The sequence below is a fragment of the Zymoseptoria tritici genome, chromosome 13 (genome assembly GCF_000219625.1).
Source record: "Zymoseptoria tritici IPO323 chromosome 13, whole genome shotgun sequence".
Lineage (NCBI taxonomy): Eukaryota > Fungi > Ascomycota > Dothideomycetes > Mycosphaerellales > Mycosphaerellaceae > Zymoseptoria > Zymoseptoria tritici.
This window is the reverse complement of record NC_018206.1, coordinates 882,481-909,831: the sequence shown is the minus strand read 5'-3', so window position 1 is coordinate 909,831 and position 27,351 is coordinate 882,481. Positions and strand designations below refer to the sequence as shown.

The 27,351-nt window shown below is 54.8% G+C and overlaps 7 protein-coding genes across 7 annotated transcripts; 3 read left to right on the top strand and 4 right to left on the bottom strand.

Moving 5' to 3' along the window:
* Positions 1-558: 558 nt before the first annotated feature.
* Positions 559-1,203, bottom strand: MYCGRDRAFT_106553 (uncharacterized protein; the record flags this gene model as incomplete). The annotated part of the gene is made up of 1 exon (XM_003847598.1): positions 559-1,203. One exon carries the CDS (start codon positions 1,188-1,190, stop codon positions 720-722), a length of 471 nt encoding a protein of 156 aa, XP_003847646.1.
* Positions 1,204-5,518: 4,315 nt separating this feature from the next.
* On the bottom strand, positions 5,519-7,616 carry MYCGRDRAFT_111708 (uncharacterized protein; the record flags this gene model as incomplete). The annotated part of the gene is made up of 3 exons (XM_003847597.1): positions 5,519-6,110; positions 6,161-6,253; positions 6,967-7,616. 3 exons carry the CDS (start codon positions 7,614-7,616, stop codon positions 5,519-5,521), a joined length of 1,335 nt encoding a protein of 444 aa, XP_003847645.1.
* A 4,574-nt stretch (positions 7,617-12,190) lies between these two features.
* On the top strand, positions 12,191-13,734 carry MYCGRDRAFT_111706 (uncharacterized protein; the record flags this gene model as incomplete). The annotated part of the gene is made up of 2 exons (XM_003847653.1): positions 12,191-13,054; positions 13,127-13,734. The coding sequence occupies 2 exons, from the start codon at positions 12,649-12,651 to the stop codon at positions 13,732-13,734; spliced, it is 1,014 nt and encodes a 337-aa protein (XP_003847701.1).
* A 2,304-nt stretch (positions 13,735-16,038) lies between these two features.
* On the top strand, positions 16,039-18,303 carry MYCGRDRAFT_64785 (uncharacterized protein; the record flags this gene model as incomplete). Its single annotated transcript, XM_003847654.1, has 3 exons — positions 16,039-16,403; positions 17,151-17,266; positions 17,322-18,303. Coding segments are annotated over 3 exons (1,200 nt in total), but the record flags the coding sequence as incomplete, so codon positions are not given.
* Positions 18,304-19,258: 955 nt separating this feature from the next.
* On the bottom strand, positions 19,259-20,992 carry MYCGRDRAFT_97486 (uncharacterized protein; the record flags this gene model as incomplete). Its single annotated transcript, XM_003847596.1, has 3 exons — positions 19,259-20,602; positions 20,737-20,767; positions 20,916-20,992. The coding sequence occupies 3 exons, from the start codon at positions 20,990-20,992 to the stop codon at positions 19,259-19,261; spliced, it is 1,452 nt and encodes a 483-aa protein (XP_003847644.1).
* A 333-nt stretch (positions 20,993-21,325) lies between these two features.
* Positions 21,326-23,425, top strand: MYCGRDRAFT_97485 (uncharacterized protein; the record flags this gene model as incomplete). Its single annotated transcript, XM_003847655.1, has 1 exon — positions 21,326-23,425. The coding sequence occupies one exon, from the start codon at positions 21,326-21,328 to the stop codon at positions 23,423-23,425; it is 2,100 nt and encodes a 699-aa protein (XP_003847703.1).
* A 923-nt stretch (positions 23,426-24,348) lies between these two features.
* Positions 24,349-26,074, bottom strand: MYCGRDRAFT_51491 (uncharacterized protein; the record flags this gene model as incomplete). Its single annotated transcript, XM_003847595.1, has 7 exons — positions 24,349-24,443; positions 24,699-24,901; positions 24,954-25,234; positions 25,293-25,558; positions 25,610-25,673; positions 25,728-25,814; positions 25,979-26,074. The coding sequence occupies 7 exons, from the start codon at positions 26,072-26,074 to the stop codon at positions 24,349-24,351; spliced, it is 1,092 nt and encodes a 363-aa protein (XP_003847643.1).
* Between the last annotated feature and the right edge of the window lie 1,277 nt (positions 26,075-27,351).

The following is a 27,351-nucleotide window of genomic DNA, read 5'->3' as shown; positions in this document are numbered from 1 at the left end:
GCAACAACAGGGCCGAGGTGGACAACGAAGACAACACGGAGGAAAGCGCCGTATCAATACAGGAGGACCTCGCCGCTCGAGAAGCACCATCATCTCCGACTATGCTACCCAACATCTATACTTATCAACAGAGCTCGTCTCAGATGGACAGCGACCACCGCATGGCCGACGACGAATCACAGCCGACGTCGATGGCCTACCTCCCCTCCGACCCGCCACTCCTGTCAGTCTTGCCCTCTCGACTGATGCCACCAGCTCGCGCGAGTGTGCCATGCTCTCCGAAGAGAAAGTCGTGCAGCAAGGACGAGACCCTACCGGCTAACAGCCCCATGAAGAAGCACTTGAGATAAGACATCTCACAAACGCTGGTGTGGAGCTGATGATGCTCTGTGGCAGCGAAGTGGACAGCGGATGGAGTGGAGTCGCCACGAGTGCGGAAACAGTATGCGGAGCGAAGTGGACCTGACTATGAGCATTGATCCAGGCAGACGGATGAGTCTGCGGTCATGGTGTGGTAGATTTGGCGGCGACGATCATGCAGATACGCACGCATGCTACCGAGACACGGATATGATGACCATGCATTCCCTCGTCTCTTCCACCTCTACATCCACCGTGCATTGTACCATGTGCTGCACAATACTTTGGTGTCTCGTCCCTTTACTGTTCCCACGCCACATTGAATATCGACAACTCCACACATCACCGCATGTTTCCCGTCAAATGTCCCCTTCTTCGAGCTCGTTGTCCGACTCACACTCGGAATCTTCATCACTGTCGCTGTCCCCGTCAAATTCTCTCTTCCTGAACATGCTCCATTCGAGCATCTCACCGACATTGAACCGCTCGCATTCGTTCGGTACGTGAAAGTACTCAGTGGACGTCCTCAACTTAAGCGCGTCGGCGAGCATTTCCTCGTATAGGTCTTCTAGGTAGTTGAACTTGGCGAAATTTGAGAGTTGCGACTCGAAGCAAATGTTGTTGAGTGACTCGTCGTAGTCGGCCATGGTCGATGGAGTCAGTGTAGTGAACCCGGTGCGCATCTGCCTGCCGTGGTGGAGATGTCCAATGGACATGCACATGGGGTGTCGAGGGAACAGGGTCATGGGGAGGCCAAAGAACCGGTCTCTGCCGCCGTTCTGCAGATACTGTCTGACGCATTCGAGCATAAGAGTCTCCGCGTTGTCCATTGTGTGCCATTTCACATTGCACATAGTCCTCATGCGCTGTTCACGACCGACAAAGAGGCGCCATAAGCGGCCCCACGACCAACGGGCAGGCATGTGGTGAGAGATGAACATCCACGGTGCGCCGTCTTCACTCCTTTGGATCGTCCTCCCATACATCACCTCCATCTCGGCGATAAGGCGCTTCATAGTCCTAACGCGGACGGGTTTCCAGTCGTCGGACATGTTGACGTTTTGACCCAAGCCGTGTCCGGTGAAGAACCCCTTTTTCCCATTGAAAAAGGCCTTTCCTTCCTCTAAAGAAGCCACTGGACGCTTGGCTTGCTCGACAAAGGCCCGCGCAGTCTCGACGGGGGTCTTGACTCTCCGAACCTTCGGCCCGGTCGTGTACTTGCCGCTGATGGTTGCAAAGTGGTCGAACTGATCGATCAATGATTCCCATGGTGCGGAAGCAATGGCATGCTTGCGGAGGTCTTGTGCGAGGCGCACGAGGCCAGTGATTGCGGGGCCGAAGTCACGCTTCCATCGGTTGATCCAATCGCCGCAGATACCAGTGTTTCTCCAATGGTTGTGATATACGACCTTGCCTTCGACGACGGCCACGGGGTAAATACCATCGATGCTGGCGGCAAAGGGCGACGATGTAGCATTGTCACTGCGGATAACATTAGCCCAGACGTCTCGCCAATTGCAATCGCCAGCGTAGTAGTTCTTCTGGAAGTGCTCCCAGACCTCACGGCAGATGCGAGGTTTGTCCACTGTCGGTATCGTCTTGTCTCCCTTCAATAAAATGTGGAGCTGCCACCGCATCTTGGCCCCTGGTTTGCCGAGCTCCTCTGTACTAGGTAGTCCAGCATGACTGGTAAGACACTGCTGGCATACAAGACAATCGCTGTCGTTGCGTTCCATCTTGGCACAGATCTCATTCTCGAAACAACCCATGCAGACGTGAACGGCAGAGGATCTGTTGTCTTGGTGGCATTGGCAGTAGTCGATTTTGATGTCTTCACTCGTGAGCGCACCAGAGATGACAAGATCGGCAGCGACGCAACCGGCACGCCATACGGTAAGGAGGTTTTCGCCGGCGTAGAAGAGGTTCAGCATGTGATCGAGGATGAATGCCAGCTTGGTCTTGGAAGTTGTCCGGTTCTTGATCGCCGGCAGCTTGCCCTCGACATCCTCTATAGCTGTAGAGGACGGCTGGATGGTAACGATGTGCTTGCTCGTCATTGTAAGACAAAACAGCTTCTTGTCGCCGTATGGCCCGTATCTCGTCCGCTGCTTGCCCATGCCAGTCGTTACATTCTCAGTGGGGGTCGTGTACGGGTAGATTAGCTGGTCTCTGCATCGACGCAGGTCCGTAACAGTGCCGATTGCGCCATACATTCGACAGAAGACGTCGCGCGTAGCATTTGCTGCATGCTGAACTTTGGGACGCAACGTCGATAGGATATTCAAGTATTTGATCCTGTTACCAATTGGCGCATCGCGTGGCAACTCTCCGAACAAGGCGCTGAATTCCGTAGGTAATGGGACCGGAGTGTTGAGATTAACGCTTTCAGCATTAAGCGAAGGGAAGAGGAAGTCATCTCTCATGGATCCGTCGTCGTCGATTAGGATAACCGGGATTTTGAACTTGACATCAATGTTGTTGTTGCCGGAGATGTGCGGTTCTTTGATTCTGCATAGATACGCCGGTGTGCTGCTCTCGTGGTCGTAGTCGACGGCGTTATGGATAACGGTACGGAGGAGGCAGGAGATAGGACTTTTGCTCGAAGGGGCGATCTCCGAGCCGAGCATTGCAGGTGGAAAGGGCAGTCGATTAAAGAACTCGCAGATCTTATCGCCGGCTTGCGAAGCAGCTGCTCTAGTTGGATAGAATGTCATGTCAAAGGGTGGACCGTGATAGTCGACAGAAGGCTTGTTGGGTTGACTTCTGTCCGCCAGTTTGAACAACCACAACCGTCGCCTAGTGTCAATCCGGCGAACGAAGAAGTCTCGCCCGTCGACGACTGGCTCTTGCAAAAGATCTTGGATCATCGTAATGCGGCCTGTCATCTTGGTCGGCAAGACGACTCGAAGAAGGCTGAGACCTGCACCTCCACCACCAATAGCGGTATTCCAGCGCTTGAGGTTTTGCATATGAGGTGACATTTCGACCTCGAGTTCAGTGAGCGAAGCGGAGCTCAGCACGGGTTGGGCTTTGTGTTTACGTGGTCCGGTAGATTCGGGTGGTGGGTCAATCGGATCAGAGTGTATGTCCTTTAAGCGCCTGGACCTGGAAGGTCTCGTGTGCTTGCTGCTGCTTTGATAAGGATCCGAAGTATTGGCGGACTTCTTCTTCTTGCTGGGCTTCGACGTTGTGAAAGCAGGACTCGCCTCGACGACATCCATATCAGACAGAACATCTGTGTCATGGTCACTGCCGAGCCGAGAGCGCTGGGCATTGGATTCGGATTCCGAGGATTCGATCACGACCTTCTTCCTGCCGCGAGTCGCAAGAGGGCTCCGGCGCTCGGCGTCGACTTCGGCTTCGGATTCCGAGGATTCAATGATGACCTTCCTCCTGTTGCGCTGTTCCTCCTTTCGATGCGAAGAAGGGTTCGTCTCGCTGATATCTCCGGCGTGAAACTCAGTGATATCTTCGACACGAAAGTCAGAGCCAAAGTCGGCGTCCGGCGGAGAGCGCTGGCCTTCGTATCCGAATTGCGAGGATTGAGTGATTCCGCGCTTCTTCTGTTCCTCACTCCGAATTGCAGGAGGATTTGGCTCGTTGAGATCTTCGACACGAAAGTCGGAGCCATAGTCGCTGCCGGCTTGGGAGAGTTGGGTATCGTATCCGAATTGCGAGGATTCAGTGATTCCGCGCTTCTTCTGTTCCTTATTTCGAGTTGCAGGAGGATTTGGCTCGTTGAGATCTTCGACACGAAAGTCGGAGCCATAGTCGCTGCCGGCTTGGGAGAGTTGGGTATCGTGTCCGATCTGCGAAGATCCGATGACAATGGGATCGTGAATGGTTGACGGCTTGGGCACGGCCTCGTCTTCGGACTCTGGAAAGAGCTGTTCAGCCAAGGAACGGTGAGTGGATGAGGGCTTTGGCACGGCCTCATGTTCGGACTCTGGAAAGAGCTGTTTAGCCAAGGACGAATTTTCCAAACGTAGAAAGAGCAACTCACTCTTGAAGCGCCCACGAGGAACATTGGAGAGGATTGTGCTCGTATCAGTACGTGCAGCCTTCTCGTGCTCACGCGGATGCTATCCGCGTAGCGACTGAAAGGCGCTATCGTCCAGGTCGAGTGGTGGAACGGGTTGGGGTCTTGAGATTTGTTCGATGGACTGCGCAAGTATTCTCCGCGTGTACTTCTCCATCCACTGGCGGTCACATTCGTCGCACAAGTACTCGACGTCCTGGGCTTCCTCTTCATACATGAAACCGGCACACGAGAGATGCTGCCATGTCCCACATCGATCACAGCCCACAAGCTTGGCTCCAGTGCCTGCAGGCTGGTGACAAGGACAGCGAAAGGTGGTGTCGTCGCTGAGAGGATGAGATCCATGGGACAGAGCGCGCTGCTCCGCGTCGTCGGACATGGTGAGTGGAGGGCGCGTGTGTACCCGCTTGCTGGCGGCGTCGGGGAGTGAGGTATGTGTGTGTGGAGAGCGTTCGGGTCGTGGAGAGAAGGAAGTGCCCTGACGTTACAAATTCAGGCGCCAAGGAAAGTCAGCTGGGAGCCGTATAGAGGTTGGCTTGTCAAATCACGAGCTACCTTCTTACCTAGTTCTATATCTCATATTTGAGCTCGTATCTGCCTCTCGATGTCCGAGCCGCGTACAGAGGCAGGCTGACATCTCAGACCTTGAATACTGCCGGTCTGTAGACCAGAGAACTACCAGATCGAAAGTGGCACAAGAATCGAACGATGAGAAGGGTCGTTGAACCTTTGATGCTGCTACGGAAACCACCGGATTCCAACACTCTAACCTCTTTGCTTCCAAGCACCAGTCGTCGCCGAGTGCCTTCATGCCATAGCTCCGTACCCTGCGTTTCAAAACCCTTCAAACATAACAGCCTGCTAAACCTCTTGTCAGTAGGAGTTCGTCCACGAGCGGTAAGGTTCACTAGTACCTACTCGACCTTTGCCGCCTCTCTGGCAGCCGCCATGCTTCGCCTGCCGTTAGTCGCCTAGCTCTTCACACCAGATGATTATGCTGGTGGATTGTCAGTATGTTTTTGCCGGTAAGCACTCACGTGGGTTAAGACCCACTTCACCTTGCCCTCCTCTGCTAGCCACCATGCTCATTCTTCACCTCCTTATTCGTGGTCCCAGATGCTACTGGGGTACACAATTGTCGAGGGGCTTCGGGTGGGCATCGTATTGCACTCGGCGACCAGTAGGCGTGAAGACGGATTCCCAGTCGCGCGTGATTTGCGCGAGGCGATCGGATGGAGTGTATGGCTGGGGAAGGGGGCCGAGGTTGAGGAAGATGCTCGAGGCGACTTTGTAGCGGTCGATCCAGACGAGGTTGGGGGTGGTGTCGCCCGAGATGCGATGCTTGGCAGTGTTGCAAGGGATCGGAGGGTTCGGCAGGCCATCGAGCTCAGATGTGTCCACGAGGTAGTCGAAGTGTACATCATGGAATCGGCAGGTCAGGAAGCTGTCGACGCTTGTCATCCGCGCACCGATGACGACGTTAAGTGGTTTGCCATCGTAGCCGACCACTTGGTCAGTTGCTACGACGATGTAACGCTGGTATGGGACAATGAAGCCACCGTCGTCGGTCTCGAAGTAGTCCGGGTCGTCGATCTGAGCGCGGGTAGGAGGGAGTGTGTCTGGGCGGGGAGTGGCAACGAAAGGACTGTCGCTTTCTTCGATCGGACGGTTGAGTGCATATCGGACTCCAGAGACTGCCATTTTCGCCGACCTGCGCAACGAAATAGCTGAGCTCGAGAGAAGGACCGCGACGATACTCACAGTGTGTGCTTGTGGTGTGCTGGAATACCAGGGTTCAGAGATGTTGGTGTTGTGGTGTCGTAGAAGTGCGTTGGAGCTCGTGCAGACACATGCCTGCCAAGACTCACAATTACATACCGGGGCGTTCGGTGGATATCCCGCCGCTGTCAAGGTACCTAGCCGGCTCTGATGAGTCCCCGATCCAACGTTATCGGTCTGTCTGATCATAGACAGAACACGATCTCACAACGGCATGGATCTCACCTATTTCAGCTTCGACATGCATTCCTGGCAATCGCCCTCACGACATGATCACAGACGGGTCTACACCCGCGATCGCAAGTATTAGTTCGTGGCGATTCGGCGAGCAATCCATCGTGGACTGGATCATCAACTGCTTGAACGGTCTGACTTACGGAGGGGAAGTTGTGGACGAGATGGCTTATGTTAACATGTACAATGCAGTCAGACGAGGGAATGGCGGACGTGGTTGGGACAGCAGACAGAGACGTGGAGCCATGTTTTCTCATGATATGTACCAAGCCAAGCGTGATGTCGTCGAGAAGATCCACGCTGCCGAGGACTTCAAAATCTGTATGCTGCTGCAAACCTCAATTGCCACAGTCATCTTCTTCGGTGGCGGTGTGTCATATTCCTCCGTGCCCAAGCGGTGCGCACCCTTTCCAAGGCGAGATATCCAGCTTGTCCAACACAACCTCCTGTGAGCATCCAAATCTCAATCATTATCCTCAAAATACAACATCCTCTCAGCCTCGCGCCATGCTAACAGCCGCTTGTCGTGCTGAAGCCGGTTATGTCGCACCCACAAGACGGGAAAGAAGAAGCGCTCATGGGTAGCAGAGCGTCTGGAGTAACCGACATCCAACATCCGAAGAAGCTCCTCCTCCACCTCCTTATACTTCTTAGGCCCATTCGTCTCCATCTCCATCGCCTTTTGTTGAAGTGCATAGAAGAATTCAACCAAATTGTCTTCGTGAAGAAAGTGTAGGCGATCCATTATTTCCGGGTCGAAGTCCTCGACGGAGAATGTGATCTTGAGGTTGCCTTCCATTGGAGAAACGCACTTGCCGTCGATCGGCGACAGAATCTGAACTGGTGAGATCTTGACGCGGTCGATGAAGTTCTTGGGACCACAGAACTGGAGCATCAGTTGGGAGGCGGAGACGACGGAGAGATCATCGATGTGGTTGATGTTAAAATGAATTCCGCCGACATGCTGGCGAGTTCTTGGTGGGAGGGAAGCCCAGCGTGTTTGGAGGGAGGTAGCGGACTTCGAATGATCGCGGATGTCGTATGGTATCTTCAGAGTAATCGCTCTCATCAAAACCACATGAGCTTCTTGGTTGATCTGTCTGCAGGTGGAAAGCAGGGCGGTGTTGTTGGCGTAGGGGTCGGCGGCGAGGTGATCGTAGATTAAGTGTCTGAGCTCTACGGCTATGTCGAGGAAGGTGGACATAGCAGCGAGTCGTCGTCGTTTGGTAAAGTCTGGTGTAAGTCGATGAGAAGGATAATATTAAACTCCGTTAAAGAAGAGAGACATAGTGAGCCTTGAGCTCGAGCTCCGCCACGGAATGAATGGCGGGGTCATGGGGGGGTCGTCGTTTGCACTGAGGTTCAGTCGGGCACGTGTGGCACATGCAAAAAGTCGCGCCAGAGGTCGAGTGAAGTGAACGCCGTCGCCAAGATCCAAAAGTCATGGGATTCGGAGGTGATGGAGCGATGGCCTCGATACATAGCGATATCGTTGCTGGATTGAATATTGGAGCAGAAGCGTTGACTCGGCGAAAATCCGTCCAGACAGCAATAGTGCAGCCAAAGCACATGGAGTTTAGACCCATTCCAACCGCTCGATCTCATGCTTCGTATATGCTCCCCCTCTTGCGATTAAGCACGACAGCAACGCCTAATACGCCTTGCTCTGACTGAGTTGCTATGCACGAGAACAGGAAAGGTTGCAAAGTATGGCAATACTTCGATCTCTGGTCGATCTGACCTCTTGCTGACAGCCGCCTGGGCTCGAGGATCCGAGGATACCGTCTTCTCGGCTACTGCAAGTACATAGCTGAGCACCAGTCGTCGTTTCTGTCTCGGATTGGGAGGCGAGCCCGGCGGCAAGAGACGATCCAGAGTCTCGAAGAGTTGTGACCTCCCGCTTACAAGTCACAAGTCGATCCGCTAGGAGACTTCTCGCTCTGTGTCTCTCAGTATACGGATTTCCCGATGAAGACATTTTGCTTCGGCGTTGTATGTACAGATTGTACAGCAATGGCTCGTTGCTACAGCATAGCAGGCCCTTGACATGTTTCCAATCCGGCATAACTCCAGCAGCAAAAGATGCTGCTAAGACTGGTGGATGTCCAGTCTGTCGTGAATCAGGAGGTTGAGAAAGGGAATACGACGCCGCCCGCCTAGGTATCTCCAGTAGCTCAGACGGTAGAGGAGCTGCAAGGACTGGCGGATTTCAGATCTCTTCTGGGTATATGGCTTGAGGAAGGGAATGTACCGCCGCCCGTGATGATATCCCTAAGCACTCGGACAGTAGAGGATGCTTCGAAAACGGGCGGATTTTTGGTCTCTTCTGTATCTATAGAGCAGGAAAGTGGCTGCGACTCCGCTTGTGGGTGTACGTCGAGAGAGATCCTCTTTTAGAGAGTCTCTCGCAGCAGCGCCGCACAATGCTTCCTCTGTTTGTGGGGTCGTGAATTGGTTCCATCGCCATGCACAGCGTCGAGGAGACTTCGAGGAATGGATCCGTTGGTAGAGGCAGTCCGGATAGATGATAGGAGGGGTTTCTCTCTGCGACCGTACCTCATATGCCTTTTTCCGAGGTAGAGCAGGCCGAGGGCGGACATCTGACCAGTATAATACCAACAGCCTGGTTCCTGTTGATCTACAAGAGGGATCCGCTTATAGTCTGGCAAATGTAGACCATTAGAGTGATCAATGTCCGAGGGAGGACTACAAGAGTTCAATATGGCGATCTCTGCGTGATTTGAGCTTGGGATTCCGGTGAGGATGGTGTCTGTTGCGTCTCGCATCGATGGCAGCCCTTCGACTCTACCAAACTCCGAAGTCTCTCGCGTTGTGGTCGACCGTTCCGAATCTTGGGTAACGATAGATGTAGACTTCGTGCCACGATCACCCGGGGGACATCTAGGGTAATTACGTTAGAACTAGCGTAATTAACACGCACGTCCCGTATCTCGACATCACCTCGTAAGGTAACCACAATGGCCGGTGTTTACATTCCAAGGACCGCGTATCTTTCTTAGACCTGATTATCTACGACTTGCATGCCTTGATTACTGCCGCTGCTCTCCAACCTACACCACTCCTTGTAGACCTTCTTCTATCGTCGAGTCCGGTCCAAACGGCGCAGCGATGGTCCTACGCTACAGGCTCTTCCCAACAGAGCTGATCTATATACATGCCACTCCAGCGACCTCGGCCACTCCACTCTCTTCTCGATCCTCCAACTTCGCGTCCAAGAGGCATTGAACAAGAGTCGTTCAATGGGCTAGTTGAACAGTACGACGCCGCATTGCATGGTATACCAGAGGCGATCGCAGAAGCTTGGCCTCCGCATCATTTTCTACCAAAATGCATACACATCGAGCAGCCGTTCCCAAGGGCTTCCTAATGTCTCATCGGTTGATTCAGAACCGCCATAGGCTCCGACATGCCCCTTGAATGATGCCAATACGCACAGCCCACGTCCGCTTCCCGACACCTCCGTGTCTCCTCGTATGCGACGACCGACGAAGGAGGCATCCCCTCTTCTGCCCGCCTACCCATCTTCGCGATCGAGCATCACGCCTGGCCCTCGTACACCTTTCGAGAACAAGCCGTAACTAGGCACCACGCCCAGCTCTGCATTTCCCGCTTCGACTACAATCCAGCCTCTCGAACTCGGTCACAGACCAAAGTTGGAAACGAGTCCTCCGCTTATCGATCTCGCCGACGCGCCGGGGACTCTATACCGCTATGAGGGAGGAGGATTGTAGCACAAGGAAGACGAGCTGGACAAATACCGATCTATCTGCTCGCTAGAAGAGTAGACGCAGCAGTTGTCGGGGGGCCGGTGTTACTTGTGAGGAGGAGGCGGGAGTTGGGAGGCAGGAGGGCAGGACGCAAGAGGGAAAGATGCTATACCACAGTCTGCAATCGCCTTGGAGGGTTCAGAACTGGACGGAACACACACGGCTGATGGCTGTTGGAGACTGCTCGTGCGGTGGAGGAGAGAAGGATGTGTTGTGGGTTCACGCCCCGCAGGAGACGACTGAAGACACGAGGAATGATGTCTTGATGCTGCGCTGGCAGACCTCGCCGCCGCTCTCTGTCGGCCTGTCAGTATGGCTCTTTCCAATCTGGTCACAGGAGTCCGTACGGACGATGAGGTGGATCCGTGGAGTCTTCGCGCGGCAGCAATCTTCACAATGCGGAGCATGACCAACGGTACCGAATGTCGACGACTCGCATCTCGAGGTTTTCAGCCATTTGTCATTGCTATGGAAGGTCGCAACGCTACCAGTCTCTCTGCGTCCATCGCAGAATCATGTCCTAGCTTTGCGATTTCCAAGCCTCTGCGCTCGGAAGTCTTCGCAGACTTGCATCGACCAGCTCCACCGCCTGCTTCGTATGCAGCTTGCAGGCTGATGATTCCATCGCCGTCATCTCCAACCTCTTGCTACAGGAAAGGAGGGGAAATCAAAATCGAAATCAAGGTCAAAACGAAAACAAAAACGCCGCCACCGTCGACCACATCCTCCGCGGCCTTGAATCCACCGGCTCGATGTTGTGCTTTGTGTGCACCGAGCAAGGCGATGCCCTCGTAACATTCGCATCCATTCCCTCGCCACAAGAAAAGCAAAGAACTCTAGAACAAATGCACAAACACACACACACACCCAAACGCCTCCTTCGAAGAGCAAACCATCTCAAACATCAAGTGCTCAGTCTTCATCTCCGGAGTCGGCACTGTTTGGCCACTCGCGCTCTCTGAGCCCTTGCGGCGCCAGCTCTGTGCGGGTGCCCAAGTACAGCCTGACGACCGCCTGCTGCTTCACCTTATCACACATTTTCATCAAATGACCGAGCTCGTCATTGCCACGGACCAGGAACTCGACTCCCTTCCATTCAAACACGATGTAGTAGTCGGCTCCAGCTGTCATCCAATCGAACTTCGCAATTTCATTGCGGAGGGACTGTATCCGGAAGTTGTTGAAGTTGACGGTCGGAGAATTCTTCTTCTTCAGCTGCGAACCTTCATCCGCGCCGAGGACGCTGTATGCCATTATGTATCCGCTTCGATCGTCATGGCCGGCGTCGGTCACCATAATCTTGCGCGTCTTCCAGAGGCCAGGCTTGCCCGCTCTAGGTGCCTTTGTTCCACGACCTTGTTTTGAGAGCTTGGTCGTCACGTCCCGATCCTTTACCCATTGCGCGACTCTGGGTGCCAGTGGCACTCCATCCACGTAGCCGTCTTCCGCCGCGGTATGCAGCGACGGAGTGCTCTGCATATCTTCCACCACGCCGCGAACAAAGTCTTTGGCGATGATAAGCTTTTGCATGAAGCTCGGGTCGTTGATTGTGAGAGGCTCTGGAAATCCCATGCGAGCCATCATCTCGTTGCCGGCGTGGCGGTTGTCGATAACGCGCTCGTGGTAATCTGCGGGTGTGTCTGGAAGAGCGAAGAATTCCGGGAACTCCAACATCAGCGCCACCTCGATTGGCTCGAAGACATCGTGGTGATTGAGCTTGCTAGTGGGATCATATTGCCACCTCTGCAAGACCACATTTGGTTGGGCGTATGTGATCCACGTGTCCTCTCCATTTATTATCTTTCCTTTCTTCCTGAGCGGTTCATCCCCTGACTCAATTCTGCCGGCCGGGATGGTACGCAATTTCTTACGAGTGAAGGTCTTCAGATGAGAGACTTCGCCGTTGGTGCCGTTGATGTTTGCAGCGAGTTTGCTCCAGACTTGGACGTATCCTCCGACACGTTGACAAGAGCGCGTCTTTTCGGCATGCGTGGGATCCGGATGTCCGCTTCGCGGCAGACCGTCGAATTCGGTCGGGGTCAGAGGCATGGCTGATGGGTGTCGTGATGACAATTGGTGATGTGTCGAAGAATCTGTGCGTTGGTGGCGAGCAGGACAGCTCGTGCGGGATTGGTATAATGGGGTGGCAGGTGTGAGGTGTCGATGTGATCTGAAGGTGTTTTCGCTGGCGAAGGTGAAGTCTGGGCTCGCTTTGTTCGTTTGCGTGACGACGCCGCGTGCCAACGAAGACGCATATGGAGGGGCACGGACCACTTTTTCGTCCAGTTCACTTGTTTGGGCGTCTGGTCGTGATTTATCACCCCTCCCACTGCAGTCGTCGGATTTTCATTATTTGCACTTCACTCACCTCAACTCTTACTACCGCCACAACCACTGCCTACCACCGACCTCCGCATCCACCTACACTCACCACCTGCTTCCACAACCATGGGCAACCAGGCCAACAGGAAGAAGCGCACTTCCGTCTTCAATCAGCGCAAGAAGAGGAAGCGCAAGTCTGCCGTCGCCAGTGTGAAGAGCCACCAGCGGCCATCACCACTGTTTCCCCCTCGTGTGGACAACATCCTCCAGCTCCCGAATAGCATTATTGTCGACATTATGGACGCCCTCACCATCGACTGCGCCATCAACACAAAGCCGCATGCCATTCTCCGAGTGTGTCGCGACCTCCGCACCATCGGCTTCGATCGCATCGCCGCCCAATCACTTTTCACTTGCACCTTGGATCTCGCCTTGGTCCGCCCCCGCCAGTACGCTCTCCACGAGCGCTTTAGCGGACTACCAGAGCCGATGAAGCAGGGGTTGCGCTTCCAGAACATTGAACTTGTCCATAGTACGTCTGCCTGCCAAGCTGTCATTCTCTTCTCCGATGACATTGCAGCTAACTTTTCGCTTTTGTTTCTAGCCGACCTCGCCTCTGGTTACTCCCTCTCGCGCTACGCCATGATCTACTCTTGCACTGGCGCTCTGGGCAACCGTCAAATCAACTGGCCGGATCCCTCGAGTCTTGGATCTGGTCTCTCGGTGGAGGAGACGACTGCGTTGGCGATGCTTACGGCGGAGCGTAAGGCTAGTTGGCCTACCAGTAACCCTGCAGACGACTCCGCTCCTCTCCCCGTCCCCCAACACAACCCAAACGCTCTTACCATCTCACACACCTTTCGCGATTACGGTCCACTCGGCGAAGATGTAAAGGGCAAACTTCACCAGCAACTTCTGGTCAACGTCGCGCAGGGTCTACAGGATTTTGGGATGAGGGAGGCCGGTGGGGCGCAGGGAAACAGTACGCAGTATATGGAAGCGGGAGTCTTCCAGTACCTGAAGCGTGGACAGAATCTGCCGGAGGAGTATCGGACGGCCTTCTGGTGGTTCCGAGAGAAGTTTCTGGGTGGGGATAAAGGCATGATGCACGGTGACTCTTTGGAGGAGTACCAGAAGAAAGAGACGAAGATCGGCATCAAGCGCGACAGGCGCGTGAAGCTAGGAGGTGCCCTGCGCGAGGTCAGAGACTAGGCTTGTGGTGACTTGGTTTGATGACAGAGAGAAGGCGTTTGGTGGAAAAGGCGGAGAAATTGTTGCAAGCGTTTAGGGATCATGGACAGGTTGGTGGGTTTGCAGTTCAGCCGCCATCTCCTTCAGAATCATTCTCATCTGCTCGTACCAGCCATACGAATCAGTTCTTGATTGGCCGGTGACAATGTGGCGCATGAGACGGGAAGGATGCGGTCACGGCCATCTATACATCGTGGGTTCGTAAAGAGCGAGATAAAATTGCTCTCAATGCAGCCGATTAATCCAAAACCAGCCCACTTCGTTCGGCTGTTCACTCGTGCCTCATCAATGTTGGGTCCAGGACGAAGCTACGGTGTGAGTGTCTAGGGGCATGACTGACTCGGGCATGAACATGAGGCTGTGCCGGGTTATCTGCACACCAAACGACGGTGGCTGTAGCGAGTGAACCAGGAGAGCGTCTGTGTCCTCGATTGACTCCGTCGACTGGCCATGCATTGCCTCGTGGAACGAGCAATCATCGTTATTTTCAGTGTGTAAACCCCAACATCAATACCGATCGTGCTTGCCTTTCAATGAGTTGGACATGCATTAGCCGGAGAGAACAGAGATCGTTCTCCTGCAGCTGAACGGACTTCGTGTCGGACGCATGTGTGCACCATCCGGAAGGCTTTCAATCTAAATCACATCAGCGCATACGTGATCCCCAACACACGTACGACAGCGGAAACTTCCAATCCTCAACTTTCCAATTCACAGACTACCTACTGGTCCAAACTCCCGTTCTCAAATCGCCACTCACCACGGCCTCCATCTCCCCGCCCCCCACTCAAACTGTCCTCCCTGCCACGCCTCCATTATTCAGAAGCTTCTCGTCATTCCACCTCGACAGGAATCCCGGAATCCCGGCGCCTCCCCTCGCAAGCCAATTTCCGCCAAATTGAGCGGGAAGGGGCCCTTGAACCGCCTGACGGCTTCCTCCGGCGTAGGCGTGCGCGGCGGGAGGATGTCTGGGGGAGGAGGGGTTGTAGAAATTGTTGTTGTTGTGGAGGTTGTAGTAGTCGTTCATTTTGGAGGGCTTCGTGTTTGTGGGATGTTTGGAAGGTGGGGATGTAGAGATGGGAGGATGTGGGTTAGGAGGTCATGGTGGGTGTATTGTGCTTGTGTTTGTGTTTATATGGGTGGCGAGGGCGCGGGAGTTGTAGTGAATAGGGCGAGAAGTAGGTCATTCGCTGTTGTGAATGAGGGCATGATGGCCAGATTGATGATGCCACGGTGGGTTGCGTATTGGGAAGAGAGCTCTCGGTTGGACGCTGTGTGGGATATGTCAATAAATCATGTTGATAGTGTTTGTCACTCTCACCGTGTGAACATGGCCGGATCCTAATATCGAAATCGAGATCCGTCTTATGCTTTGCTTGGTCGATACTTGGGTACTAAAGCACCACTGACAAGACCTGTTGCCGAGATGTTGCCAGCGGGGTGAACCGACGAACGGAGTCCTGGTATCGTCCGTCTTTGATAGCAGCTTGGCTTTCCGTCCTCTTTTCTATTGGTCTTACTCGTCCGCGGTTGCAGTCAGCCCGCACACACTACGCTGCGCGAATGCTTAGTCTTGCCATCTACGCTTCTGTGATGTCGTCGTCCGCGGCGGCAAGTATTCAGCCGTTGATGCGTCTTCCAGATGGCGCGAGACGAACGAAGATCCGACAAAACTGTCTGCATTCTCGAGCATGACCACCTGGCAAGATTGATGCTCTCCGCTCAAAGGAGAGCCGCCGTGCCATCGCCGATCAGTTGTAGAAGTAGAGTGAAGTGGAGGCGAGAGGTACGAGTGAGGTCGTGAAACGGTCTGGACCTTTTGTTCTCCTACTCCGGTTCGGCAACACGTGCTGGCGTTCGGTTGATCCGCCCGAGAAAGCTTATATTCTGTGGAGCCGTCGAACGATGGCCGTGTCGACAAGGATATTGGATCAGAAAAGGAGCGTCGCGTGTCGTGGAGCGTTTCAGAAGTCGAAGTCGGGGTAGATCTAGTCGTTGTACTGAAGGAGACGGGAAAAAGACGTCGATTTGTTCCGTCCGCGCTGCCCAAACGAGGCTGTGATGGTGGAGATCTTGCAGCCGTTGGACGCCCTGAGTCAAAAGGTACCAGATTGTTCTTTCAGGGTTTGCCGGCGTGTTGCTAGGGGAAAGGCGTTGGATGTCCCTCACTTCACTTCGCTGGAGATCACTGTCCTCATTATCAACAACATCATCATCACCGACACCACCACCGCCGCCGCTCTGCTCTCCGCCCTTCTGCTCCGCCATCACGCCTCGACGACGACTGTCGTTCATTCACTTGCCGCCATCTCCCCTCCGCAAGACGGGCCGCGTGGGACTGTCGGGTGCGACTCAATCTGACTGTGCCCTCCCCTCCCTCGCGTAACTTCGTTAGACCAACCCCTGGCCGCGCCTTTGATGAAACACAAGGAAAGCGGGAAAGTCTGTGCCCGTCCGTCCGTCGGATCGATTGATTGATTGATTGATTGATTGATGGACTGATTGAATCGTATCGCACGACAACAAGCATGGCGACCGGGTTCAATCTGGCGGAGCGCCTGTCAGATCGAGGCGATTGGTCCTCGCATCGCCCTCCTCCACCTATTCCTCCTCCTGCCGTTCCCGACCTCGTCCCCTCTCCATCCCACGATGACTTTCAGAACATCATCCACCAGAGCAACACCACTTATCCAAGTGTGACCCCGAGGAGTACGCGCTCTGCTTCGATTAGTGTCCATCCGCGACCACCGACGGCGACCGATCTGGACGCTGATAATAAGCTCACCGGCCGCACCTTTTCTCTCGGACGACGTTCTCGGGATCGTGGGAACAGCTTCAGCTTCAGCTCTTTGCGACGCTCGTCCTCATTTCGCAGGGAGAATCTTTCAACTGCCGACTCAGAGCCACCTCCTCCGCTCCCGCCTCTTCCCAATACCTTAATATCGCAGGCGCACGGGAACGCAGCTTCCCGCAAAAGCAACGACGCACCTGTTCTTCCCTCGTCTCCATTCAAGATGTTGAGAAAAGTCAGTCGCCAACGGACTACTCCCTCCTCACCACCACCACCACCGTCTGAACCACCTCATCTTCCGACGCTCAACAAGCTACCCGATCTGGCAACATTCGGTGGTGAAGACATCCGTCCCGACAGCGTCGCCATCTTCAGTAACGCTTACACCACTTCCAACATTCCACAACAACAACCCCGCACCGCCAACGCCGCCAACTTCTCCCGTCCACACGCCATGGCACCCGCCCTCATCAGCTCGAACAACTCCTCACCTCCCGGCTACATCGCCAACTCATCCTCCTCGCCGCACTCCAACGTACCTGCTCGACCTGCCGCCAGTGGCGAGTATGTTGTCGATCCGTACGAGCACAGTCGAACCTCGAGCATGGCCCATCGTGGTCGCTTCTCCTTCGCTTCGAGCAATGTTAACTCGACAAACAGTCCGAGGAGAGTGCGTCGAAGGAAGGATCCCACACCTTTCAAGTGAGTTGCATTGTCATCTTCACTGCCTTTCGCACCACTAACCTCATCTCCACAGCGTCCTCGTGGTAGGAGCCAAGAACAGCGGCAAGACCTCGTTCGTCAACTTCCTCCGTCACTCCCTCTCAAAGACACCACATCAATCTCCCGAACGTGTCGAAGACCACCGCGGTTCCTTCACCTCCCATTACCTCGAGACCGAAATGTCCGGCGAACGCGTTGGTCTCACCTTGTGGGACTCTGCCGGTCTCGAGAGATCCGTTGTCGACCTCCAACTCCGCGAGATGACCACCTTTGTCGAGTCCAAATTTGAAGACACATTCGTGGAAGAGCAGAAAGTCATGCGCAGTCCGGGCGTCAAGGATACTCACATTCATTGCGTGCTCCTCATCCTCGATCCTGTCAATCTCGACTCGACCATTAGCAAGTCGGCAGTATTCAAAAAGACGGGCGATTTCAAGGGTAGTCTGGACAATGATCTCGATCTGCAAGTGGTGCAGGCACTTTGGGGGAAGACGACGGTCATTCCGGTGATTGGAAAAGCGGACACTCTCACGACTGGACACATGGCCTACCTCAAACGCGCCGTCTGGTCGAGCATCAAGTCTTCGAATCTTGATCCTCTCGAAGCGCTGGAGTTGGAAGATACAAATGAGTCTGACGACGGCGAGCCCGAGGAGGAGGACGGCGGTAATCTCTCGACCGATCAATCCGACTCTGACCTCCCGACGCCGTCAAAGTCTCGCCGCGAGTCTCACAAGCGCCAACCTTCGCATCCTTCGATGGTCGACCCGACTGACACGCCATACCTGCCGATGTCGATTCTCTCGCCAGACCCGTACGATCTGCCTCCATTTGCACCAAAGGCCAAAGCAGGATCGAAGGTCGGCCGACGCTTCCCATGGGGTGTTGCGGATCCTCACGACGCCGCGCACTGCGACTTTGGCAGGTTGAGAGACAGCGTCTTCCTCGAATGGAGATCCGAGCTGCGTGATCTGAGCAGGAGTAAGTGGTACGAGAACTGGCGCACCACAAGACTGAACCACTCATCCACCGTTGTGGGTGCGAGGAAAGTCCGCGGTGTTGCATCCATGATCGGCAACGGGAGTGCGAGATTCAGTGGTTCGAGGGCTGGCAGTGCATCTCTGGATGTCGCTCGAGGAGCGAGTGCAATGCCGAGGAGTGCGAGTGGATTGAGTGCTGTTGGAGAGGGTGCGGCAGTCAACGGGGATGCAGGTGACAGGAAGATCTCTTCGGGTGCTCCTGCGAGTGAGGTCGGGAGTGTGAGGCGGAACTGAAGAAGAAGAGATGAGAGATGTTGAAAGCTGAGCACCGGGAACTCGAGGATCTGGATCGCCACGACGCTGGATTGTATGCCTTGCACGCATTCGACATATGCGAGCTTTGATCCTGGATGAGAAGAAAGGAGCTGGACCCCACACCCGACACCGACGAACGAGGATACTCTTTTACGACTTTCATACGATACGACGCAGCGTTCGATGCGTGCATGGATACCAACACTTTGCTTTTCTTTGTCCTTTCTTGAGACAGCGCCTGACATGGCGATGTCTGTGGACCACGACGGATCGCACGATTAGTGGCCTCTGGTCTTTGGTGTATTTGAGGAGATGGCAGGTCTTTGGACGCTTTTTTCTTCCCTTTCTTGTGGATTCATTGGCTTTGTTATAAGTGTAGTATACCCGAGTCGAGTGCTTGAATGAGGTTTTTTTGTATCTTGTACAAATCTTTTCGTGGTTTGTATGGTATGACAGGTAACAGGTTCGTACACGTACATCCCATCCAGATGCTTCTATCGAAAGGCACATTTTTCAACACTGTACAACACTCATCTGGCCAGTAATTCGCCATCAACATCGAGGCAAGATGTTTCGCAGGACCGATAAGTCTAACTTCCCCAACCCTCTCCATTCGGTTTCCCTTTACCAAAATTCCTCGCTTGCGGTGGTCTCGTTTCAACAACCGCAGACCGTCTTATGCGACTCTCACGACGTCTAACTCCAACCCACCCCCCAACCCCCTCTCCTCAAATCGCAGCACTTTTTCCAAATACGCCCACACCAGTCTCCCTTCTTCTATCCCTCGACTCGCGGGCAACGCCGGTTCTTCCCAGATACGATTCCAGAACCGACCTCCTCTTCCCCTTCCTTTGCCTCCTCCGTCCCCTTTGCCTCCTCCGTCCCCTTTGCCTCCTCCGTCCCCTTTGCCTCCTTCGTCGGCAGCTCCGCCGCACTCCTCCGCCACAGCGGCGTGCACGAGAGCTACACTCCCTTGCTGCGAGGAGATCGAAAGCCAGGGGACTAGAGCGGCGAAAATCTTGTCGGGGAGTGGTTCTAGCAGATTGGCGATGTGGGATTTTTGAGGAGGGGAGGAGGAGGGAGAAGTGGATTTCTGGTCTCCTTGAGCTCCCTGCGCTCGCGCCGCGTCCCAGATTCCACTCCCGACGAAACCGGGATGGACGCCTTGCGTGGTGATGTGTGCGAATTTCGGGTTGGAGGAGAAGCGACGTTGCAGGGTGGTGAGGAAAGTTTGGAGGTGGAGTTTTGCGAGGGGGTAGGGGAGATCGGATTTGTTGGGGTTGGTGGTCGAGGGGTCGGTGAAGGGGGGGATGTAGTGCAGACAGGAAGTTGTGAAGATGATTCGCGGGGAAGGGGCGGTTGCGAGGGAAGGGAGGAGGAGGAGGGTGAGGAGGGCGTGGGAGAGGAAGTTGACTTGGTGGAGGAGTTCGAAACCGTCGGGCGTGGTGAGGGTTACGCCGGCTTTTTTGGGGACGCCGGCGTTGTTGAGGAGGAGGTGGATGGGTTTGTTTGAGGCAAGCCAGGTGGAGGCGAAGGTTGAGACGGAGGTGAAGGAGGAGAGGTCGATGGAGAGCCAGGTGATGGTGGAGTGCAGGTGTCCGGATTCTTGGGCGGCGGCGCGGCAGGCGAGGACGGTGGCGGAGGGGTGTTCTTCGTGGGAGGGGATGGTGGAGCGGCAGCCGAGGGTGATGTTCGCGCCACAGCGGGCGAGTTGGAGGGCGGCTTCGCGACCTATACCGCTGTTGGCGCCGGTTATGACGATGTTTTGGTTGCGGAGGTCGGCGGTGGGGGTGGGGAGGTGGGAGAAGTTGGTGCCTTTGATGAGGACTTGGTAGAGGGTCCACCAGGCGGAGGGTGGAGGAGTTAGAGACATGGCTGGCCGGACGATGGTGTTGGTATGTGGAGCAGGTGTTCGCTGGCATTGGGAGTGGATGTCGAAGTTGAGGTCGAGGATGCGCACATGGATTGGAGTGAGCTCGATGTCGGGACATGGGGATACAGTAGCTCTACCGCGGTAGTTCTATACGCGGCCTAGTCTTGGATCTGGAGCTCTGTTTCGTGCTGTGTATATTCGCGCAAAGGCAATCTTAGATACGGAGTGATTGTCTGCCGAAGTCCCATGTGTAGTCAGCGTAGAGGTGAAGATATGCTTACCACATCTGGCAGAGGAAGGATTATACCGTACCTACCTTACGCTAGAGTTGAGAGTCCACGCGATATGCAGTCCTCGAAGCTGTAGGGCATCGTACATTATTAGTGTCGTTGAGGATGGCCTGGCGGTGATCTGACAAGGTGAGGTCTCTTCTCTCGCCGACAGCCGACGACGACAACACCCTGAGAATCGCCATCGCGCGACGTCACCGCCCTGCCATTCTCCTTCACCGACATCCGCACTCGCCGACATGTCCATGGTGCACAACAGCGACATTGTCGGCGATGATATTCTGATGACTGCGGTGGTGAGGATGGCAAGATGGCGACGATGATCGAAGGATGCAGGCGCTCGGCTAGACCGTGGCATGACCCCACCCGGCGTGCAGACCGACCTGCAGATTCACATGTGTGCGTGCGGCTGAAGAATTAAGGCGTCCCCTCAGTCTTCTTCAAAGGACCGGTGTGGGTTGAGGCCAGCAAGATTCTATACCGTTTGAGTGGCAATACATGATCTGACCTACACATACACGGCGTAAGACCATACACGGGACTTGCTACGATCCCGTTACAGCACTACACAACCACCACCATGTCTCTCCGCCCTGATGACCGCTCCAGCCGAGCACGATCAAGATCTCGCTCCGGGCGTGAGAGATCTCGCTCACGCAGCAATGTCCGCGCTCCATCGCCACCAGAGGCAGCTCCCAGGAACAGCGGATATGCTCCAACGAAAGATTCCATCTCAATGCCTGAGATGCCTGGAGGCTTCATGACCGCTGGCCCTCCCGATGTAGATTACAGGAGCAGGTCTCCAAAACCACCCACTTCAGGGTATCCGTACCCAGTAGCAGGAGCTATGCCAATGCCGTATCCGGTCGACGACGGAGGCTTCACAATGGGAGGATATGCTGACTTACCACCGCATGAACGTCCAGGATACCAAGGCCAGCAGAATTACTATCCACCTGCCAGAGATGATCGAGATGACGATCTGGCGTATGGCTCCGACTCTGACAAGGCCTCGAGGGAGCAATTGTCTCGCCATGGATCGTATGCTTCCACTTCGGCTTACCGGTATACGCCTGCGACGTCGACCACCGATTCGAGGACCAGCACGCAAAAGTATCAATATGCTCCTCCGCCGGACAAGGTTACGTACAGTGTGAAGCCGCAGACCACTTCCTATGGCTACAGCTCAACTCCACAAGGTCAAGCTCCTTCACGACAAGTGAGCTATTCCGATAGACCGCAAGGACAGAGACACGACTCGTATCCTCAATCGTACGAAAATTTCGCATATGGAAATGCTCAAGTCGTCGAAGTCGCACCCGGAGGACGTCCAAGTCATGACAGGAAACCCTCCAAGTCTCACCGGCTGTCCGTGGCAGAACAGTCCACTCTGGCAGCACCTCGCTCTCCCGGCCTCGGACCACGAATGGATAGACTTTCCATCAGCGGCCAACGTCCCGACCTGCAGACCCTCGGAGTAGGCCTGAGCGGTGTTGGTGGCGGCGCTCTTCCTCCACCAAGCCCTCTCCTCGAAGCCTACCACGGAACCTACCAATCCCTCTCTCCCATGCCCCTCGCCCTACGAATTGACTCCGACTCCGACCTCGACGATCTCCCCACCCTCGATGATGAGAAACCCCAATCCACCCGCTCAAAATCCTCCACCACAACCAGCACCACCAAAAAGCGCGTCCAACTCTACGACCCCACCGCAGACGCCAAACTCATCGCCTCCTCCCTTTCCCACTCCCGCCCCTCCCCCTCAACCCTAATCTCCATCCTCCCCACCCTAACCCACGACCAAATCCTCGCCGTCCGCACCGCCTACAAAAAATCCGTCCGCATCCACAACCACGGCATCAACCTCAGCAAACACATCCGCACCAAATTCCCCTCCAACCTCGGCAAACTCGCCTCCATCACCGCCCTCGGCCGCTGGGAATCCGAAGGCTACTGGGCGAATTTCTGGTACCAAGCCCACGCCTCCCGCCGCGAACTGCTCATCGAATCCCTCACGGGCCGTACGAATGCGGAAATACGAATGATCAAAGACGACTTTAAAGATAAACGCTACGGTGACGACTTGGTCGTGTGCATGGAAAAAGAACTCAAAATGGATAAATTCCGCACCGCCGTGCTCCTCGCTCTGGAGGCCCGGAGGCAGGAAGAACAAGACGTCTATCCGGCTGAGTACATCTTGCGGGACGTCGAGACTCTCCATCGCGCCTCGAGGGGGACGAAAGGTGGGGAGTCGACGATTCTAGAAATCTGTCTGAGGCGGAGCGACGCCCACTTGCAAGCCGTGCTACGTCAGTACTCTGCTTTACACGGGGAGAATTTCGCTCGGACGGCTCTCCAACGCAGCGGGAATTTAGTGGGTGAAGTTTTGGCTCACGTCCTCAACGGCGCGATTAATAAACCCGCCCGCGACGCGGTGTTGTTGCAGCATGCGATTAAGGATATCAAGGAGAGGAACGAGGGGGAGGAGTTGAGGTATGAATTGCTCATTTCGCGGCTCGTGAGGGTACATTGGGATAAAGTCCATTTGGGGAGGGTGAAGAGGGCGTATTGGGAAAAGTATGGGGTGGTGTTGGAGGATGCGGTGGAGGAGGCGACGAAGGGGGATTTTGGGGAGTTTTGTGAGGGGTTGTGTGAAGGCGCGGGTGGGGGTGGGAAGTAAGTGATGACATAGGAGAAACGCGGTGGTTCGTGATGGGGAGTGAACGGGCGGGCAGCTGAACGACACAACGTCTAGTCAGGAGTGTTGGTAAATTGTAAAGGTATAGTTTCAAAAGAGTGTTACGGAGTTTTAAGCCTCTCGAAAGTTTATCACTGCAATTCTCTAGTCCATACCAATCCTTGCCCATGAAGATCCTCTGCCATGAGGATATCTTCCCTCTTCCCCGTCCACCCACCAGAACACCGATCCGAAAGAATTCTCGCGTGACGACGCCTTTGCCTTTCCCTTTCTGCTCGCTGCCGTCCGCGGCGCTGCATGCGGGTCCCCTACTCATCCGTCTTGAGCCCCTCCACGGCTCCTTTCCTCGCCATCACACTCTTCTTGCTCTCACCCATTATCCTCCCGCAACTGGATCATTCCAATTGATCCGCACTCCATCGCACTATCGCTCCATCACTCATAACATACTCGCAACCATAAAATATACTTTCTGCGCATTTCTCGCAATAAGGTACCCTGAGGTGAATAAGTCTTTGGTCGTGGGTCGTCGTCGTTGTTGGTTGGTAGAGATGCTGACAGTTTCGTCGATGAATAATCGTGTGATGGTAGTGATGGTGTTGATCGCAGAGAGCGGAGATGAGTGCTTCCACGTCCGAACCAGCTTCTGGCGCTGGCATGGCGGAGTGGACTTCATTTCGGCGCTGTTCGGACTGAACATGCACAAGCTCGCTGTCTCGGAAAAGTCCAGATCATCCGCCGGATTTGCTTCGCGAAGACTTCCCGCTGCTCGCAGATGTCGCATATTCGTCTTCGGGATCCCACTGTTCGGGTTGAAAGTCGGGGTTCAGAAAGTGGGCGGTGTTGAAGTGGGAGCTGTCATGCATGTCAGTCGGCCAATCTCAAGCATCATTCGCACAAAGTACTCACTTCCGAAAGATCGCCGTCTGATACGGCACACACGACGAAGCTTGCATGAATTCCGGCTCGAACTGCCAGAAACTCGGTCGAAATGGTCCTCCTGGTCCACCACCCAGCTGATGCTGGAAGTCGGAGTGTGCCAGCGTGGTGTGCGAATTGTTGCGGATGGGTAGATCGTGAGTCAGCTGAGTCGGTGGTGGAACCAGTTGCGTTGGCGTCGGGGTCGCGGCGTAGCCAGGCTGAGGGTGGATCTGCTGCGGCTGCGGCGTGGGTATGGACGGTGTTGGGATTGACTGGCCGGCGCAAGTCTGGGGTGGACCGTTGGTGAAGAAGTTGGAAGCGGCAGGTAATTCACCGTAGCCTGGCGGCATACCGCCCCAATGCGAGGTGTTGGCGTAAGAGATGCCCGGGATCATGGTGAGGAAGTCGGGAACGCCGAGATCGTACACCGGCTCTTGATGAGTTTGACTGCCGTATTGCAGGTATGTTGCGATCGGCTGTTGTTGAGGTGAGGGTGGTGGGAGATCTTCTGGTTTGTAGAGGATATCGTAATGGCCGCTGTGTACAGGTCAGTACTGATGTGCGTACAGTGAGGAGCCAGAAGACTTACGGCCTGTAAAGCAGTCTCACACTGCCGATGGGCAAGGCACCATTTGCGGGGTCGAACCGATGCATGGTGACTTCGCTACCTTCGCTACGGTCCAGGTACATGACCTCCAGACTGATGTCCGCTGGGGACAGAAGCACGTCCTTGAGAGCGCTCAAGCCGATGTTATCAATCTCGGCGTAGGTTGGCAGAACTTGCGAGTCGCAGTATTGCGTCACAGTGTTCCCTATGAGCCACGGAGCATATTCGTCCTCGCGAGTCTTCATCCATGCTGCGGTGAGAGTCTGTGAAAGATAATGTCAGCGGGAGAAGACCTCGAATGGCGAACACGATACTACTCACCCTCAGATGAGTGATGATGTACATCTGCAAATGAGCATCATTGAATTTCTCAATCAAGATCTCGCTCGCATCGAGGCCTTTGCTCACTGCGTCTCCGATTTGGCGAAGCAAGTCAATGGTCTCATCGAAGAAGTCCTCGAACAGCATAGGATTGTATCCGGCCTGGACCATGATGTTGTTCATGGAGGTGAGACGTGCTTGCTCGACGGCGAATCGGTTACTGTCGCCATGGTGGATGAGAGTCTCGAAGTAGCCGAATGCCACCGCTGGGAGAGAGGGTCAGTTGGTTTCATCAGTATCCCTCCAAGAGATTGTACCTCTCCATCCGCATGCTCCATCTCCACGGACCGTTCGATAGTGCGAGAACTTTTGAGGCAGAAGCTGGAAGCATGTCAGTCGCATGATGCCAGTTATACCGCATCACATCCAACTTACAGCAGTCTTTGCTTGATAGACTGGATCTGCAGATGCATATTCCGTGGTGATGGCAGTGGTAGATTGGCGATGGCTGACTAGCGGGCCCTGTAGAAGACGATCAGCGCGCGAACTTCATCATTCTCTCGACCTTCACGGCAACACCAGGTGATTTCGAACACACTTTACATCTCGCTGACTTGCGCCGCGAGAGTATGTCCAAGAAGTGGTAAGATGCGGTGAAGACGTGGTAAGATTACACGCAAACATACCTTCACTTCCGGCTCAAACGACGCGCTGGCCTTTTGCAGCTCTGCCAATTCCTCCTCGCTGAGTGCCGGCACGGGTGCTTCATCATACGACGACATGATGCGATTGCGATGGGAATTCGTGGAGGTCGGCGAAGGCTGATGCGTGTACGACGAAAAGTCCTGGCGAAAGTCGGACGGCTGATGATGAAAAGGCGAGTGCAAATGCTGCAGACCTTGTTGCTGATATGCTAATGCAGATGATGTTTGCTGCTGATCGGTCGTGCCAGTGACGGCCGGATGGTGTTGTCGGTGAAGGAAGACGTGGCTTGGCTGATGTTGTTGGTGGAGGAGACTCCTCTGCAGCTGATGGTCGGGATGATGGAGAAGCTGCTGCAAGGGCGAATGCAGCGGTCGATACGCCAACGACGCAACGGAATCATGATATTGCGCCGGGTGATGGTAATAAGAAGAAGAAGAAGTCGAATCGCTAAGGACGGAGGATTGCCGCCGGTCCATCATGAGATGCGAGCTTGGTGTCGAGCTAAAGCAGCGAAGCGGGGCAACGTTGCTGCTCCTGGTCCTTCTCTTCCACACCACGCAATCAATTCGACCAAAAACTCGGTCCGGAACTGCACCGTGTTCGTGTTCGTGTCCGTCGCTGTCGATGTCGATATGCTGATGTTGCTGGACTGGACTGAGCCGATGTTGTCGACGGTCGTCTTGGGGAACCCGGGTTGCGACACTGGAATGGAGGGATGCCTATGCTCGACCCGTTATCGTGCGTGCGCTTCTTTCAGGATATCCACGCTTCACCCGACACGACGCACGCATGCATGCACTGGCCCGAGACGGACGGAGAGTCGACAAATCGAATGGTGTGCGAGCGAGCGAGCGAGCAGTAGAGACGGTAACGAGTCGATCTTCAAAGGATGGAGAAGGGACCGGCAGAGTCGCAAAGAAGGGTAACAAGTAGGTAAGCCGACGATCGGAAGGAGTTTGTGTTGCGGTCTAGGAAATCGCACGGGATGTGTGGGTATCAGCGGATGGGACTGCGAGAGAGAGAGCGAGAGTGTGATCTCCACCCAGCGTCCTGGCTCGCTTCGGAGGGTCGGACTGCGCTGCGCGGGAGACACGAAACAAAACGTCTGTGGCTCCTTGCTGTCGAGTAACCTCAGATTTCCGACCAGGGTGTGTGCGAAAGAAAGGAGCTGGTAGGGGTGTGCAGCAACGATTGCAAGTAACAGACTCCCTTCAATGCGTGTGTGGATGTGTGGTAGCGAAGTATGGCAAGCAGGAAGAACCCAAGAGTCCGGTTCATCAAAAAGGGTACAATGGGACGAACGATACTTCACGCTGCACCTTATATTATATTACCCGACAACATCCCAGCACCA